This window comes from Oreochromis niloticus, linkage group LG10 (genome assembly GCF_001858045.2).
Source record: "Oreochromis niloticus isolate F11D_XX linkage group LG10, O_niloticus_UMD_NMBU, whole genome shotgun sequence".
Taxonomy (NCBI): domain Eukaryota; kingdom Metazoa; phylum Chordata; class Actinopteri; order Cichliformes; family Cichlidae; genus Oreochromis; species Oreochromis niloticus.
In genome coordinates this window covers 27,658,481-27,676,125 of record NC_031975.2, presented here as the reverse complement: position 1 = coordinate 27,676,125, position 17,645 = coordinate 27,658,481, and the positions used below count along the sequence as shown (strand labels likewise).

At 42.9% G+C, this 17,645-nt stretch overlaps 1 protein-coding gene across 2 annotated transcripts; it reads right to left on the bottom strand.

Annotated features, from left to right (window-relative positions):
• Window positions 1-367: 367 nt before the first annotated feature.
• Window positions 368-17,165, bottom strand: dtx2 (deltex 2, E3 ubiquitin ligase). 2 transcript variants are annotated; one of them, XM_005458244.3, is made up of 9 exons: window positions 16,529-17,165; window positions 15,478-16,063; window positions 13,710-13,768; window positions 8,761-8,991; window positions 7,351-7,418; window positions 6,275-6,442; window positions 5,140-5,301; window positions 3,838-3,927; window positions 368-1,856 (listed from the first exon to the last, which is right to left on the bottom strand). In XM_005458244.3, the coding sequence occupies exons 1-9, from the start codon at window positions 16,836-16,838 to the stop codon at window positions 1,608-1,610; spliced, it is 1,923 nt and encodes a 640-aa protein (XP_005458301.1). In that variant the 5' UTR covers window positions 16,839-17,165; the 3' UTR covers window positions 368-1,607. The 2 variants fall into 2 exon arrangements, with proteins under 2 accessions (XP_005458301.1, XP_003453484.1); XM_003453436.5 differs by lacking the exon at window positions 8,761-8,991 and having other exon boundaries at window positions 16,529-17,164.
• Between the last annotated feature and the right edge of the window lie 480 nt (window positions 17,166-17,645).

Sequence of the window (17,645 nt, the reverse complement as noted above, 5' to 3'; positions counted from 1 at the left end):
CTACAAAGGAAACCCAGCTGTCGTTTCACCACAACAGACAGAAGTAAAGCAAATACTCAGGATAATGTGTTTTACTGTGACCACCTACAGCACCATCAGACATCTCCCACCTTCATCTTCTTTCTGCCCTCTCTGGACGGGATTAGGTGCCTGTCGAGATGACGGCCAATCAATAATGCTTCAGGGAGCCATGCATTGAGAGCCATTAGCGATGATGATCGCCCTCGAGTGGTCATACAGCAGCTAATTGGCGGGGTCGCATACAAGGACCTGAAGCACCTTAAAGTACAAAAACTGCAACACTACCCTGCAGACTGAAGCTTCGTCAGCTCAAACAGATACTCGGATACAAGAGATGAATCAGGGCTTGTTTTGCATTATGTCTTTATTGCAGATATTTTTTTTCCCCCATTTTTTCTGGTTGTTGTTTGTATACATGTCAAGACTGAGTTGAGCGACTGTACTGCAGTACTGTGAGCAGAATAATGCAAGTGAATACAGGAGGCGGCAACCCGCGGGATCTTTTTTTCTTTAAAATCGAGACGAGTCCGATGACCTTGATTGTCACACTAAAAATGTTCTCATCCAGAGCCGTTGTTTGTTTTTTTGTTTCATCTCGGCAGCCGTTTACACCTGTCTGGATGGGAGAACTGAGGTCGTCGGGGAGCTATACACCTTGTCCCCGTGTCACACACGGCAACACAAACTGTAAAACATTTAAGTGAGCGAACCTAACTGTAGGTTACAACCTTACCTGTAGGTTCTGCACATCCGGAAATAAAAAATAAAATGAAAAGTAAAATCAGACTGTTGTGAGTGCTTCTGCTCATCAAATTGTGTTAAATATATCACGGTCAGATCAGAAGTAGTGTTAATGTTTTTTTAAACATATTTTTGTCTAATTCTTTTTTTTTTCTTAGATATATTTACAACAGTAAATATTGCCTCTTCTCATCAATACGGAGTTTGCTATGAGAGGTGTCCATGTCGCTGAGCTAAACGCGAACGTTTTCAGCAGAAACACTTTGACGGCATTAGTTACCAATTTAAAAACAACAGAAGAAGAAGGAGAATTGCCCTTTATGGGGAGATCGCACATCTTGCCAGCTAAATGCAGCGTCAGAACTAAAGTGCTTGTGAGACTTTTTATCCCCAGCGTAAGCTCCCATTCTCATGGAAAGCGAACGAGGGGATATAGATGAGGCTTGATGAGAAAAAGTAGAGAATAAAACAAACAAACGGACGAACAAATAAACAGAACGAACCTCCAGCTGATGGAGGTTTGATGGAGGGCTCAGTCAGTGGAGCCCTGCCGCTTTTTTCTTGTTTTTTTTATCTGAGTCCAATCTCCTGTAACATATGACGCAACCAAACAATTCTCAGCAGATAAACCAACTGCGTCTCCTCTCAAAGAAGATTCAAGGCTTTTATTTAGCTCACTTTTCCTCCCTTCGCTCACTCCATGAGGTTTGGGCGGACGCTGACATGAATTTATTAACACACAGATGTTGCAGGAGGTCCACCTGGGCACAGAGCAGTGGATTCAGGAGGGTTAACGCTCGGTGGGTTAGCGGTGAGTGGAAGCGTGCGAAGCTCGGAGCCGAGGCCTAGCTGGCGCCGCTGCCGCTTCCTGGGGGTTTGAGGCAGTCCTCTGTCACGCCCTGAGAGGCCAGCTCAGACAGAACATTGTCCAAATAGTTGGGGTCGGGGTAGCCGTGGCCCGACAAGTTGGACATCATCTCGGTTTTGTGGTGGATGCCATTCCACACCACTGTGTCGGGCTCTCCGGTGGTGCTGGACGTTCCCACGGTGAAGATGAGACGCCGCATCCACGCCACCTTCAGCAGCTCAAGGACCTTTATGGCAGAAACACAAGGAGTGCTTGTGAAACACGGCTGGATTTGAAATTTATCATCTCATCGTTTTCCAGCCTTTAAAATATAGATTTGTTACTTTTGTTTGAGTGACTGAATAGTTCACAGCTCAATTAAACAAGTGTTCAATAATTTAAGATGAGCCTGGTTCTGCAAGAGGTGTCGTCCTGTTAAAACGGAGTTTTTCTTTCCCACTGTTGCCAAGTGCTTGCTCATCTGATCTTTAAGTGATGACGTATGAATCCTGCTTCCAGGTCCAAACTACTCTGCATTTATTAAGGCTGTTGTGTTTTTAACATGTTTTAATGCTTTGTATTTTGTTCTATTTAATCTGAACAAGTCCCTAAAAAGAAAAAAAAGTCGGTGATAACTGTCGGCCTCTCTCGGTTTTATTTACCATTATTCATCGGCAGCACGTTTTAAAGCGCAGTTTTTAAACCCTTATGATGTAACTCCAGCCCAGCCCATGCAGCAGTATATTAATGACTAACCTCGTACTGTGGATAGATTATCTCAGTTGTTCTCCTGACTGAAGTTTGGTCTGTTTACAGCATCCTGCCATGTGATTGCATTTGTCCCTAACCATCAGGAACCCTCGTGTTAACTTTTATCGAGTGGAAAAAGTTAGCGTTAATCCTCCAGCTTCACCGTGTTTACGTTATGCTAACATAGCTGTGTCGCTAGCGATCACGTAGCACAACATTAAATTCCAGGTAGTCCAACTTCAGTAACCCTACAAACGTCACTGCTGTTTAGTTTTCTGTCTTCATTCATGTTGGGCAGTGATAGCAGAGCTGTTCATTTAAATTTTTCAGAAATCCCTCAGTCAGAACATGATATATCACCTTCAGATGGAAACTAGTGAGCTAACTTCCTGAAAATTCTGTTTTCATCGATGCCTTGATGTTAAACTTAATTGTTACACCTGGTAAAGCAGCAACACTGATCATTTTATTAAAGATGAAATAATTTAGACAGTTTGTAAGTCTTTGTGATGCTCCAGTGTTCCTTTGACTTTGGGACCTGAAGCGGAGTTTGGACCATGAAACAGCTAATGATGTCAGACTTAAAGACCAGACAGGGGGTTGTCTAATTGTTGGGGGTTTTCTCCGTATTATTGTAGGGTCTCTAACTTTTACCTTCTTTTCATTCTTGGCTTATTTAATTATCTGCAAGCAGACTGGTCTCACTGCAGTCCAGACCTTAATCCATCCATGCATTTCATTATGGCATGAAACCCAAATACATCATGGAGGTCATGAACTGTAGCAGAGAGCCTACAGTAAGAAAATATAAAAAATGTTTTGACTCTAAAACTGTAGCAGTTTGGTCTGCTCAGGTGAGGAAGTTGATCTTTTGGGGAACATGTTACTTTTAACAAATTCAGAGTGAGCATTTTATTACAGATTTTGTTTTGTGTATGAAATTCGCTAATGTGAAGGAGCCACAAAGGACGGTCAGCACTACAGCCTCGGCACACGGGATCCCTGCTGTCTGCGCTCACAGCTGCAGCAGCTGCCACTAGAAACGGGAAACTAAAACATTAAGGAGGTGAACTGCGCTCACTATCGATCACTGTTTACCGCACTGAAACACCGACTGTGTCCCCGACGTGGGAATATTTTCATGATCTCACATCCATGCAGTGCAGGCAGCGCTCACCCGCCAGCGTCTGCTGCTGGAAATGAGTCTGCGGGGCGGCACAGATAAACTACAACTGGAATAATTTAATCCAATTTTCCATTAGCGAATTACATAAGAGATTATTTATAGACTCTAAAGAGTATGACTGTGGTTACCAGTGAACACGGCATGAGCCACTGATGCACCATGAAAACAGCACTGCCCTATAAATGAGCACTACATTAATGATAACAGCGCGCTGGAGTCCTCATGGAGCACTACGCCAATGTTTGGGTAGATGACGTTCGCCTGTCGAGTGCCGGCAAGTCGATGTTCTTACCTTTCTGCCCTTGTCGTTGTCTGGCAGGAAACAGAAGCGAGGGAAGCCTCTACAGGTGTACGGCTGGCCTGGGTTGGGATGCTCGGGACCCTGGTGACGAGGACACAAAGTGACTGATGTTAAGTTATAAAGCTTATTACGACAGAGAGAGAGAGAGAGGTCAGAACAGTCGGATAATCTCATCAAAGATTTTGCAGATTGTTAACAGTAAACCAACAGATCGATACAAACCACATTTAAGTGCTTACAACTTCAGGCCGGCTGTGTATGTGGAGGTTAGAAAATAAATAAAAACATAAAAGTCAGATTTACAGACAGAAGAAATTGGAACGAAATTGGGCTTTCTTTCCTAAAACGCTGTAATAAAAGGAGGAACTAACTCTGAGCCGTTCACAACAGCATACAGGAAAAGGCTCTTTAGCAGCTAAGCCCGAGCATCAGTCTGTTAAACTACTTTAGAAAGTAGTTGGTGAACAAGCTGTCGTCCAGGCAACAGTTTTTCTTCCAGTCATCCTCTAATTAGATGTCCAAATGTGCTGGCACAGACACAGACAAACATACAAAAACACTCCTGAATTTGAGATTATCCTCATCTTTCTGCTTCTAATATGAAACTGAGGAAAATTCGTCAAGACACAACAGAAAGACGGTCTTTCCTCCTTTTTCCCCAGCTCTCTGCGAACTTGTGATCATGGCCCACATCGAGGTTGTTCTGACAATGGAGTTGTTGCAGGAGTTTTTTGTCTTGTTATTGTAACATTTTATAACATCAGTAACTGGTGTACTTCTAAAGTACAAGTTTCTATGATTCTGGTTCCTTTTTACTATTCCAGGAGCTTCTTTTCTCCAGGGACAGCAGATGAATCTGTGCTATCAATTCTGACAGCCTGTCAAGTCTAGCAACAGCAGATCGTGTCCAGTATCTGAACAATCTGCCTGAACATGTTTTTTCAGCTGGTGAGGATCTGCTCTGATGTATGGCTTGGAGATGATGTAGCCGACAAAATAACAGGAGGTGGAGGTGGCAGAGTTGGAGATCAGGAGATTTTTGCTTGGAGACCAGAAGGGAGAGGATTAGGAGTGAGTACATCAGAGGGACAGCTCGGGCTGAGACACGTGGGACGTGCAAATGGGGGACAGTGGATATACTGAACAGAGGATGATGATTGGGGAGGAAAAGAGGAAAACCTCAGAGAAGATTCATGGATGTAGCGAAGGAGGACATGCAGAGGGTTGGGGTGGAGGGTGAGATGGAGGCAGAGAAGGAGCAGCTGAGAGAAACAGAAGCACCAGCAGCAGTACCTGTATGCCGGGTGGTATGCTATAGATTATCTGGATGGTGCCGCAGTCTGGGTGGCCTGGCAGCGACTGCGCGATGCTGTATATTTCCATCTTGCCTTTTGGCTGGGTGCCCGTCTTCTCGCCGTAGATTGTCTTACACGAGGGGCACTGCAAGCTGCCATCCTGAGGAGGAGGAAGAGGAGGAGACACCAGAGAGCCACGTCAACCAAACCATCAGTACAAACAAGCAGAAACACTTAACAACTTCCTCATGAGTGGATTATGATGCAAGAGCAAGTTTGAAGGTGCAATCAATGAGTAGTAAATGAGTCGGATGGTCAATCAAGAGAAAATTAATCACCAATTATTCTTTTTGTGGCGGAAAAAAAACCTTATTTTAAAATGTGTTGATAAACTGATAAACTGTTTTTAGATTTAGAGCTGCTGGTCATGTTTGATCATCATCAATGTGGGCAGTTGTTTAAAAGTACAAACATCAAACTTATAGACTTTGTTTCAGGGTATTTTTCTCTGAAGTAGAAATTAATCCGTTTCCTAAATGCTATTCCACATATCTGCATTTGAAATGACCTGAAACAAACATGGCAGAGGCGCTAGTGCTGTAGCCAGGACCGGCTTCCTGGCCGTCACACTTACAGACTCTTACAGTCGGCATCTTTCCATCTTGGGCCTCAGCAGAATCAACACCAGTTGGGAAATTGTTTTGTTGGTGATGTTACAAATGTTGCAAATGTTGGTGATGCTGCTCTACTCCCCCAAACCGCTGTCACTACATGTCTGTGGCCACATGATGACAGATGTAGCTACCAACACGCCTGGTGATAGAGAGAAATTAGCACGCCCATAAACTAGTGCCAAATCCATTAGAGGTTTTCACACTGAGCCGAGATAAAGCTGGGGCGAACATATAAGGTAATCTATGGGTGTGGGTTTTTTTTTAAACTCCTCTGGGTTCCTGTGAGGTGGGGGGTTTAATTTATGCAACTTCTGACTGTACTGCTGTCTCTCTTGGGCAGGACACTCTTTTAAAGATGTTTTTAATCTCAGGTTTTTGGTTAAATAAAGATTAAATAAAAACCATTGGTCATTTTCGTCCTTCAGATCAGAGGCTACACTGCTGATAAAAGCCCCTTACCTTTGTTCCATTGTTGTACATGGCCAGCATGCAGAGCATATGCAGGGTGTGCCCACATTTGATGAATTTTCCCACAGTGTCTGGCTGGATGCTCTGGCCTCCCTCCTCTGTGGATGGTGTCTCGTAGCCAGATGGGTTGGACAGTTGGTCCATGCAGATAATACAGTCCTGAACGTACATGAGATATCTATGCTCAGTGCAAAATTACACAACACAAACTCACTTCACAGATTAATCTCATTTTATTTTCAATTACCATTCGGCTCAACAATCACCATCAAACAGAACAGCTGAGATAAAACAATTTTTGTGCTGCATTCGGTTTTGAATTGTTGCTCTCTGAAAAGTCCAAACTCAGTGTTTAGTTAAGCTTGAGCCGAGACAGCAGAAAGTCTTTTAGTTTAGGAGGACACGCAGAAACAGCTACAGGTATCACAACGCAGGATACGGTCGAGCTACAGGTGTCAGAATTAAAAATGCTAACATTTTAATTTGGAGTAACAGAACTGGGAACATCAGAGAGACAGCTCAGGTTGAGCTTTGGAGAAAAAGTTAGAGAGACATGACTGAGATGGTTTGGACATGTGCACAGAGGAGGGATGGTGGGTATACTGGGCAAAGGATGGGAAGAAAAGAGGACAAACACAGATTTCTGGAGTGACAGAGGAGGATGCTGTGGTGTGATGATCTGCTGTAGCAGCCGCTAAAGGGAGGAACGCTAAGGAGAAAACAAAGTCTGGGAATAATTCCCAACCAGATGATCTCTTATACTCTTCAAGTTAAAGACAATTTGCATGGACATGTTATCAGACGTGGGCCTTGAACCAACGTAGAAGTGGTAAAGTGTTATTTACTTGAAATACAATTAAAGATGAAGGAAATCCAGTAAAAAAAAGATTTAAGTTGAGTGTTTAATGACTAATTGTGTAAAATATTTTTGACCTCAATACTGACCAAAACAATCATTAATCCGATTATGCAAAAATTGTTCATCAAAACAATAAATGAACTTTTCTGTCATTTTTAACTTTTTCCACAGATCTGGGAGTAGACGGGGGGAAAGCGGAAACATTTACCTCGTCTTGTACTCCAGCCACCACCTCCATGTAGCGCTGAATCACCTCCTCGGGTCTCTGAGTTGAGGCTGAAAGAGGAACAAAAGGAGAAAATGCAAAGTCAATGAGCGATTGAGTCAAAACAGGCCAGTCCACAAGCATAGAAGCAACAAGCAGAGAGATTCTGATGAGATGAGATGAAATGATTTGTGTCACAATCTCAAAATACAATTTCAGTCAGACATTTCCCATCTTTAACTCCAGCTACCATTAAATTGTGTCCAATTGTGACCAACATCCTCCAATCAAGAACCAGCCGACGTAAATATGTGCTGCAGAGGGAAGACGTGAATGCTTAGCAGAACAACGAGCATTAAATGTTGATTGGCAACATGAGAGATGGAAACAGACACTGTCTGCATTTTGCTAACATATTCTCTCAAATGCACAAGCGTGAGTGTCAAGTCTGTTTAGGAAGGAAAACTCTGCGAGCTAACTAAACGCTCATCCTCATCATTTTATGTTTATTGCGTAAGACAGCTCCATTTAAATACAGATTTTTAAAGATCGACTAATTCTTCCCAGCTGAGAAACACAGAAAACAACAACTTCACTGACCCGTTTCCAGACTCGCTGTGCTTCTAATGGCTGACACGTGACCTGTTTATTTTAACAAGCGGCTGTGACAACATAGAGAAACAAAGAACGGCAGCAATAATGTGAAAGTGACGAGTAACATATTAGCAGAGTGACACCAAACTACAGAAAATGAGCAAAGCCCATTTAACACACACCAGAGTCAAGTGATTGAAGCTGAAACAGAGAGAAAACCTCAAACTCCAGCAGCTTTTTCTTTCAAATGTCGTTTTGAACGAGAAGCTGGAACAGTAACAACATTTTGTCCTGATGTCATAAGCACCTAAACACCCCTAAACGACGATCTGCTGCTGTAATAAATATGTTACAAATGAAAGCAAAAGCCACCATAAGCCGAGAGAGTAGCTCCAAGATATTCCCCTTATCTGCACTTACTGCCCCCCACAGACTATTTACTCAGGTTTTTCTTCCGGTAGGTTATCACCCATATCTATACACTTGTATTTAGATTTGAAACATTCTGCCAGAGAGCATCGTTTTGCCGCATTTAGTCAACTTAAGGCAGAGTTGGAAGTTAAAGCTAATGAGATGCAGGAGTTGAAGAGCCTGAATGACACTGGAGGGGGCAACAGCAGAAAAGCCTGTGATAGTTGAATCAAAGCCAACACAGATAGTCAGTACACTTGCGTGAAAGTGAGTCAATGCAGGATTTAATGTTCCTCAAGCGTGTGGTGCTTGAGGATGAAAAGCAGATCATAGGATGATGATGATGATGATGATGATGATGAGAGGAAAAAAAAATGGTAGATTGAGGACTGATGGTGTGGTAGCTACCTCTCCTGTGCTGCCTCTTTGCTCTCCTAACTGAACTGCTGGTGCTGGTGCTGCTGCTGCTGTGGGGCTTGATGGGCCTGCTGGCTGGGGGAAGGAGAGGAGGAGGAGGAGGAAGAGAGAAAGGAGCAGGCTGCTGATGCTGTGGCGGCGGCGGCTGCTGCTGCTGAGGGAGGGGGGCAGAGGTGAAGTGCACGCCGAGTCCCACTGCTGACATCAAAATGGAGGCCATGCCTGGAAGTGGAGGGGGTAGGGTCGGGGTTGGTTTAGGTTGAGGCGGGATGGGACAAGGCAGAGTGGGGCAGGTGAGCAAGGCAGGAGGCAAGTGGAGATATGCAGGAGGCAGAAGGGAACAAATCAAGAGGTAGCAGCACCTACGCGCCCACATCGAGCCTTGTCCATACACACTTACACAAAACATCACACTCAGACGGCAGAGATTTTCAAATTAAACCCATACTGTTCGTGTTCAACAAATTAATCTGGTTTACTGTGTCTGTCCCTCGTCTTAAATCCACTGTGCTGATTTTGTGAGCACGGCTAATGTTGCTGAAGTGGTGACATAAATCTCATGAGCTAAGGGCAAAACACAGGGCGTCCTGGTGCTAGCAAAAGATTCACTGGGAACAGAGTGTGCCCACAAGCTCCAAGTCTGACCAGTCGAGCTACAGGGAATGATTTACAGGAGCGCAATAACCCTCTGCAATGTGGACTAAAAGTTTTACAATTAAGCGCGGTACAGTTTAAGGACAGGCAAAAATAGAACTTCCACTCTCTTACAAATGAAGAAGTCAAACTCAGAAACACTCGGTTGAGTGCGGTCACCGGTTTTGGCAGGTACAGCCTTGACTTGGACTAACTATTAGCAAAACATGGGCCTTCAGTTGTGCTACAAAACTGCAGCTGCTCAGGAGATTTCTGGTGCTTAGTCTCTTTATTCTGATACTGATTAACAAGAATATTTAACACAGTTCTATTAAGATTTGAAGATGTTGGTTGCTGAGGACAAGATGAAGCCTACTGCACACTCATGCATTAGCTACTTACATGAGCACACCCCGCTTTAGCTACTTTACTCTAAATGAGACCAAAACATGAAAAATCAACATCATGTTGGGCCTAACAAGACTTCAAGCTAGTGACTGAGATTACAAACTCATCACAAAAGTGTTTACTAAAGTCACAGATCCAAGGAGTGGTGGGTTAGTTTTACCATAGACATCTATAGACTTCAAATGTTTTTCCAAACAGAAGAAGAGTTAACAAATGCTAACTTAACTTTTCAGAACTGTGGGCATCTTTTAAACGCAGCCTACAGCTCTGCTCAAAAGTCCGTATTTATAAATATATTAAAAAAAATTTTTTTTTTTTTTAAATAGGCCAGTTTTTCCTTCAAGGGTGTCTCCTTGGGCACCTCTGAATCACACCCAGCCCACTGGAAGTCCTGTTCTTACCAGTTTTAATGTAATAATAATAATGTAATATATGCAATTTCACCACGGGCGTCAAACTCATCTCTGCTCAGTAGCATCCTTGATGATCAGAGCTGCATCTCCAAAGATTGACTGCCAATGCAGATAGAGGCTGGCATGATTTTTGAAGAATGTTGATTGTCACCAAGTCATTAAAGACAAAAAAATCAAATCGTTTATGGATGGTAGGATGACTGCCGTGAAATAACAAAAATGGAAGACGACACCAAGCATCAGACTGATAGAACATGAGATAATGAGATTAGATGCCACTGAAGACGATTACAGCTGCCAACAAGTCTTAAACATTACTCCGTTACATAATTAAAAGAAAAGAAACTTGCCCCTGGTAAAGCTAACAACTCTACATAACTAAGCGTTCATCTTTGAAGAACAGCTGACAGTGAAAATCTAGTAGTATTCTTTTGTATTCTGGCTGTACTTCAATATCCTGAGGAATCTGAGGGACAAAATTAAGCGCAAACTATCCAAACTGTAGCCGCTGTATGCTAACACCCGATGCACAGAAAAAAGGAAAAAAAAAAAAAGATTATTTGACATCCAAAGGTTCAAAAATCTGGTGTGCAGGAAGAGGTGCAGTCCTGCTCCAGGAGACAATCTTGAAGCAGAGACTGATTTACAGCTTGTTCAATCTTCTAGCTCCCCTGTTTCCCAGTATAAAAACGGCAGGCTAGTGAAAGCCAAAGCAACGTTCATGTAAACAGCTGCATGTGTTGGTCATTTGGTGTAAAGATAATTTAATTTACTTTAAGCTTGTGTCTGCACCAGTCTGTAACAAAGCTAACGTGGGAATGAGTTCGAGTCAATCTCAAACCAGGAAATTAATACATTTGTTTATTTTATATTCTTGACAAAACTGTACAAACTACAGTTCTTGTTCCTATGAATATTCATTACTGAACAAAGACCATTAAAGCTGTACATTTGGAGAAGAAACTGTAAGAGTGACCCTCCATTTGAAATTATTTCCTCGGGTCTCAGTTCAGCGTTTTCACTAATGAGGTTCTGGTCCACTTGCTTCTTCTGGGCTGATTGTATTGATTCAGTCCGTTTATCATAGCACACAACCTGACTCATAATTTTTAGGAGTGAGCAGCAGAGAACAAAATAATGCACTGCTTTTCAAATCTGCCATTTTATGACAATTACAACCTGCTGATGTACAATATCAAACTGCACTCAGATTTCACCACCTCAGGAAAATCAATGTGCTAAAAATATGTGACAATGAGTCATTCATAAGTGGGAAATAAGGTGTGAAACACTATGCTCAAATTTTTATTTATAACATATTTAATAATGAGAAAAAAAGAGAGCACACCACCTGGATTAGACAGGACTGCACAAGTGTTAATAAGCCTTTGGCTGCAAACAGTCTTTCTATACCTTCCAATAATATTAAACAAATATGATGGTGTCACCACTTCTTATGTGTATCTGCTTGTTATGCTGGAACCAAAGGCACCAACCACAAACACAGCTACTCAAATCAGCCGAGGTGAGTCTGAGGTGGCAGCTAGCGGCTGTTGGCATGACAGTGTGGCTGTGACCCTTAATTAAAAACAGGTGATTGAGAAAGAAAAGGCCATCCTTTACAGTTGTTATTAAAGAATGAAATCAGAGACAGAGACCAAAGCAGCTCATTATAACTGTGCTATAAATCGTTGGAAGTCTATGGAGGTTGACTCGGTTTTGCCCCAAGTAGCCATTAGTAGATAGAGTAAATTAGGGGCGATCGTGGCTCAAGAGTTGGCAGTTCGTCTTGTAATCGGAAGGTTGCCGGTTCGAGCCGGTTGCCGGTTCGAGCCCGGGCTCGGACAGTCTCGGTCGCTGTGTCCTTGGGCAAGACACTTCACCTGTTGCCTACTGGTGGTGGTCAGAGGGGCCGATGGCGCCCCAGGGCAGCTGTGGCTTGCCTCCACCAGTGTGTGAATGTGAGAGTGAATGAATAGTGGAATTGTAAAGCGCTTTGGGTGCCTAGAAAAGCACTACATAAATGCAATCCATTATAATGCTTATGCATAACAAATGTTAGGAATATCTGTTTATGTTTAATGTGCCTGGGGGAAAAAAAAAAAAAGGCCGATATATCAGATTCTTAAATCAAGAAATATCGGCACTGCTTTTGGCCTTAAACCTTTATCAGTTGGACTGTAGTACAGTTAAATCGAGTTAGTATTCTGGAGTCAATCAAATTTTCACTTTAGGATTATTGTAGTCTAAAAATTTATGGTTATAACAATATTACTCCACCATCTATAGAAAATGTGACAAAGACCAGCAGTCAAATTTAGAAACTGCTTTGAAATACTGGCCTTTTAATTAAACTCAAAATACAAATACATGGAGGTGAGAGTACCTGTACCTACTTCTGATATTATCATGACATGATATCAATTTTTCTATTTTTATTTTTTAATGCATGCTTGTCATTAGGAGCCTAGTTTCAAGCAAAGTTGAGTGTGCCACAAGAAAACAGTCTATAAGACATGAAGCTTGCAGACATTTTGTGACATATAGCAGCATGTTCATTTTTGGGAAATTACTACAGAAATTATTTAAAAAATAATTATACGAGGTGATCCTGAGATTGCTTGAAACATTAAGTCAGAGATATACCACATTTCTTCTTTCAGCTGCTTCCTCCATCTCACCCCATCCCTAGTATCCTCCTCTGTCATACTGACCTTTCGCATGTCTGCCTTCACTACAAGCTTACCTCAAATGAAACACACTGGGCTCTGTCAAAGTCAAGCAGGGTCTCTACACATGCAAGCCGCAGAGTGTGTGTTGCCTTAGTTAAAGAAGTTTTTCTGTCCTTTCTTGCCATTTTGAAATGAATTTTTAAGCTTAAATAGTAGTGTGTTCTTATCGCAGTGCTGGTGATTTTCCTTTGGTGGAAATCCAAAACCTCTTTGCTGTGCACCAAAGTTTTATGTGCAAGAAAAACCCTGCAATAGCGCATCCAACTATTATGTTGTTAGAGAGTTAAGAGATCAATCAAAAACCAGAGCTGGGTGGAGTTGTGGGGGTCCACAGCTGTCTTATAGGATCAAGTCTGAATGCTGAAGTTAATCATGCTTTTGCATCCAGAGCCAAATGTTCTGCACAGCATGAGGAAACTTGTGTGAGCTCACACTCACACACAAAATAGGGCTGTTTCAGAAGCTGTTTTTAGGTACACTGCTATGACAAATGGGATGGTATCAGTTAAGCCTCTCTCTGATGTTTGCTTAACATTTAGGGTGCGTACATTTTTATTTTTACCTCCCTCCTTCAGGCTTTTTCTGGCACATTTTTCCTAAACAGACGGACACTCACAGGGAAAACAAATGCAGTGGAGTGGCATCTAAAATACTAACAATCTACTGAATAAAACCTGAAACTGACTGAGAGGTTTACTGCAGGATAGACAGAGCAGAGGTTATGCTGAGGATGGATGGTCAGTGACCCGTTTACCTGCTAGGGCAGAGCTCACGCTGGTGGATCCATTCAGCTGCACAGAGATGGAAGGAACACTGGAGGGCAGGAAACAGAGATGGTGACATTCAGTCAACAAGAAAAAAAAGCCACAATGAACCAGACAGGAAGAACAAAACAAGAACTAAGAACTGTTTTAGTTTTCAATGCAGTCACAGAGAAAAGGAAAAGCTTTGGCACTAGATCCAGAAGCAAGAAAATTAAACCTGTCAGGGAGTAACTGCAAAAGGCTTATTTACCTTTACTGACTGTCTCCAGCTCAGTGAATGACTAATTATCCATGTCTAAGATTGATTAACAACAACTCAGCAGTGACTGCATGTGCACAGAGCAACCAGGGAGCGTGACTCTGCAGTCAATATACAGATGGATATGTGCCCAATGAATGCGTTTACTTTGCAACAGGAGAAAAAGAAGCAGCTGTCAGTCCTCGAGTATGATGGAGCGCTAAACTAAATCCAGTTAAAGGGCTGCAAAAAGGCAACACTGACTCAGTGCTGAGGTGGTACTGGTCTATTTCTGTAGCCAAAGGGCTCTGTGCACAGAAGTCTGAAAGACATATTGCTTGAATGATTATGGGCTATGACAGCATGTCCGCAACTGTAAAGATAAAGATAGTAATACAATTGTTCATTAAGTTAAACATAATACAGTAACTGACCTTAAACTTTTAAATACAATTCAAATGAAAAACATAACAAAGGAATTAAAATAGAGGTGAGGATGATGGTGGATCCAGACTAACGGATGTTTTTGACCATGCAGTTCATGTTACAAGGGCACCCGCCAGGAAATTTGCTGGCGCAGATGGGGCGAAGCGAGCCCCAGGCGGCACAGTGACCCAGGAGAGCCACACAGTGAACAAAAGAGAGCTGAAGCCGACTGCCAAACTGTAGCAGAAAGTGAGCCAAGTTAAGAGAATCCCTTGTTCTGTGGTTCCGTGGTCGGATGGACTCCACAGACTCCTTGCTCTGGGATCAAGGAGCAGGGAAGAGGGAGAACACCACAGGCAGCCGTGACCCAAAAGGGTGGAGTGACTCAATGGACAGGAAGTTTGCAACATTTTTTTCAGTCATACAAGTCTTGGCAATTAAAGTACTTGAAAGGGAGTATTATGATGTACTATTACACAATAATGATTATTTTTTCCATGCATGGGTGCACCTCCTTTAGCATCCACACCCAGGAGTTAAAAAAATTGAATTAAATTAAACACATGGCAACCATTTCTCTTTGTAAAGCATACACCTCAAAGAGAAATGTGAAAGTGTGGGCTTTAGTGAATGTAAACATTCACCGCAAAAATGTAGGCAATTCTTTTGTCTACTGAGCAACCATGTTTTTAATACACTAGTTTTAATTTCTAGTGGCTAAAACTCAGCGTGCAAAAAAATTAAAGCCCAGAGAAGCTGCAAGTGAACTAGATATTTATTATACCACTGAATTAAGCAATTTGTCCTGTAAGTAAGCTTTCTCTGCTATCTGGAACAAAAAGAAGGGAGGTCAGTGATGACACAGACAAGAGTCACAGGAAGTGAGCCAAAGCAAACATACCAATGAAGTACTGGAGCTACAGATCTGTTTTTTTTTTTTCCGCCTTTCCTGTTTTACAAGAAAGGTCAACACTGACAGAGGCAGGAAAGACAAAGAGGAAGAGGAGGAAAGCAGATAGAGGACCTTGTAACATGAACCCTGCACATCTAACCAAACCACACAATTGAGGATAGGATAGGTGTCAGATACCAACCTTAACCCATTGGCACTGGTAGAGTTGGTCAGAGATGCAGAAAGTTGGCTGCCAGATGTCGGTGGAGCCCAGGGGCTGCCCCAGGACATGCCACCAACTGAGAGAGGTCTCCTGGGGTACGGGGAGTAGACAGAAGTGGGATGAGCCGCCACAGCCCTTCCTGTGCCTTGAAGACTAGGCCGGTTCAGACTCCCTGATGAGAAGGAATGTCGCGAACGGCTTGGCATGGGTCCGGTGCTGCTGTGGCTTAAACACTGCTGGCAGGAGCAGGCGGGGCCCGAGGGGATAGCTGGGGGTCCGGAAGAAGCCAGCGGGTAGGGGAGGTTGCACTGGCGTCGCACCTGGCGTCTGAAACCCGTCGATTTGTTAACCTGCGCCAGAGATGTGAGATCCACTATATAATTGTATCCATGCGGGCCCAGGTCTGCTGTGCCTTGGCGAGCCTGATAGCTGTGCTCCAAAAGGATAGAGGTTCGAGTCTCATATGGGGTCCATCCTCCTTCATCATTGGCCCATTCCCAGTAAACACCACTACCAAGGCCGGAGGACTGGGCAAACAGAGACCGGCGTACTGACCGGGTCTTACCTAAAAATAAAAGAGGCACATTGATTTTTAGTGAATAAACTGAATGAAAACTGCAAAGTTGTGTGTGTGTTTTGTTTTTAAGACATAAACGAAAAGCCCCCTGTTCATTCACTTGTATGCCAGAACTAATGACACATTACATATATGACTATAACTCAATTTAAAACACACATACACACACACAAAATTATGACAGTTTAAGACACTCCAAGCATCTTTACATGTTAATCTCACAATGTTGTGACGTATTTCAATGATTTGTAGCTAGGTTCACAGTAAAAATCTCGCTAAAGAACTGTAACTTTATGCATACTTCTCAGCTTACATCAATCAAAACAACAGCGCCCCTGCAAGCTAATGCTAGCCGGCTAACGTTACAGCCAACCGGGCCTGTGAGGTTTGAGGCAAAACCGTTAACGAGGAATAAACGTAAAGGTCATGCCATGACGTGTTAGATATGTTTACCTGTGTCCTGTCGAAACTGCTTCAAGCTTGGTATGTCAATGAGGTAAGGCGACAGGCTGGGGTCTGATTGTCCGAGACAGATGCTCGTAGAGCCGGGTGCTCCTCCTCTGTGGCCCCGCGGTGACAGACACCGCTCGATGTAGGCGCTCACCTGGCCGCTGTAAGGCCGCCAGTAGCCCTGGTCATCCTGCCATTCCCACACCGCTATCATGGGCTGAGACTGCCCGACGGATCCAGAGGGTGTAGCTGACACAGGAGGCCCGTTTCTAGACCCGTTTACCCTGGCACAGGACCCAGACACAATTGCCATATTCGCCAAAACTAGCCCTAAGCTAACAACAACTCGTTCTGGTTAGCTAGTCAACCGATTGTGGCTGCGACGAAGACAAAGTGTGCTAGCTGGGCTAGCTTGGCTCGTTAAAAAATTCCATTATGAATGTGTTAACGCGCCTTTGAGGAAGTTATGAGGTAGATATCAATTGGTAGACGGCCCAGATAAACACCTAAGTACATGTTTGCGAAGCTGATGCATTCACACGGCTTAGCAGTACATGGTTAACGTTAGCTTTGTTGCGGCGTTGCCAGGAATCCGTCCTTCTTCTGCCGCTGCCTTCAGGGACCGTCGGTAATATCACCACTCTCGTCTCAATCTGAAACAGAAAACGTACATAAACCGCTGGTTCCCCTTTCTGAAAGCTATATTTATTTTAGACCACAGTGACACAGACTATGAGCGTATTTAATATCCTTTTTTTGTTGTGATTTTTTGTTTTTAATTCGGTTTCCGGAGCTAAACGTGTCATTTCAGTTTTGTTTTTATTGTTTGAGAATGCTCAGTTTTAGTGTATTTTTCATTAATTCTTTAGGTTAAGTATTAGATTCACTTTTTATTTATAATGTAATGGGTGGTATGCGTCAGCGGCAAGATTTAGGGCAAAAATACAATACAGCGATAAAAATACTTGACACAGAGACAAGCAGACATTCCAGTATCAATAAACACAGGCACCAATGCCCCATCACAAAACTTTTATTTTATACTAAGAATTTAGTAAGTAGGTAATTATTGCTTCACTTAATTATTTCTTTTCTAAAGTCTAGGCTTTTATTTAAACTC

Bases quoted from the DNA above. Each gene is read 5' to 3' on its own strand.
- dtx2 (XM_005458244.3), bottom strand. From the start codon at position 16,838: ATGGCAATTGTGTCTGGGTCCTGTGCCAGGGTAAACGGGTCTAGAAAC. The intron at 3,928-5,139 runs GTACTGCTGCTG...CCTCGTCACCAG, and splicing joins GCATACCACCCGGCATACAG to GGTCCCGAGCATCCCAACCC. The intron at 1,857-3,837 runs GTAAGAACATCG...TCTGCCATAAAG, and splicing joins ACAACGACAAGGGCAGAAAG to GTCCTTGAGCTGCTGAAGGT.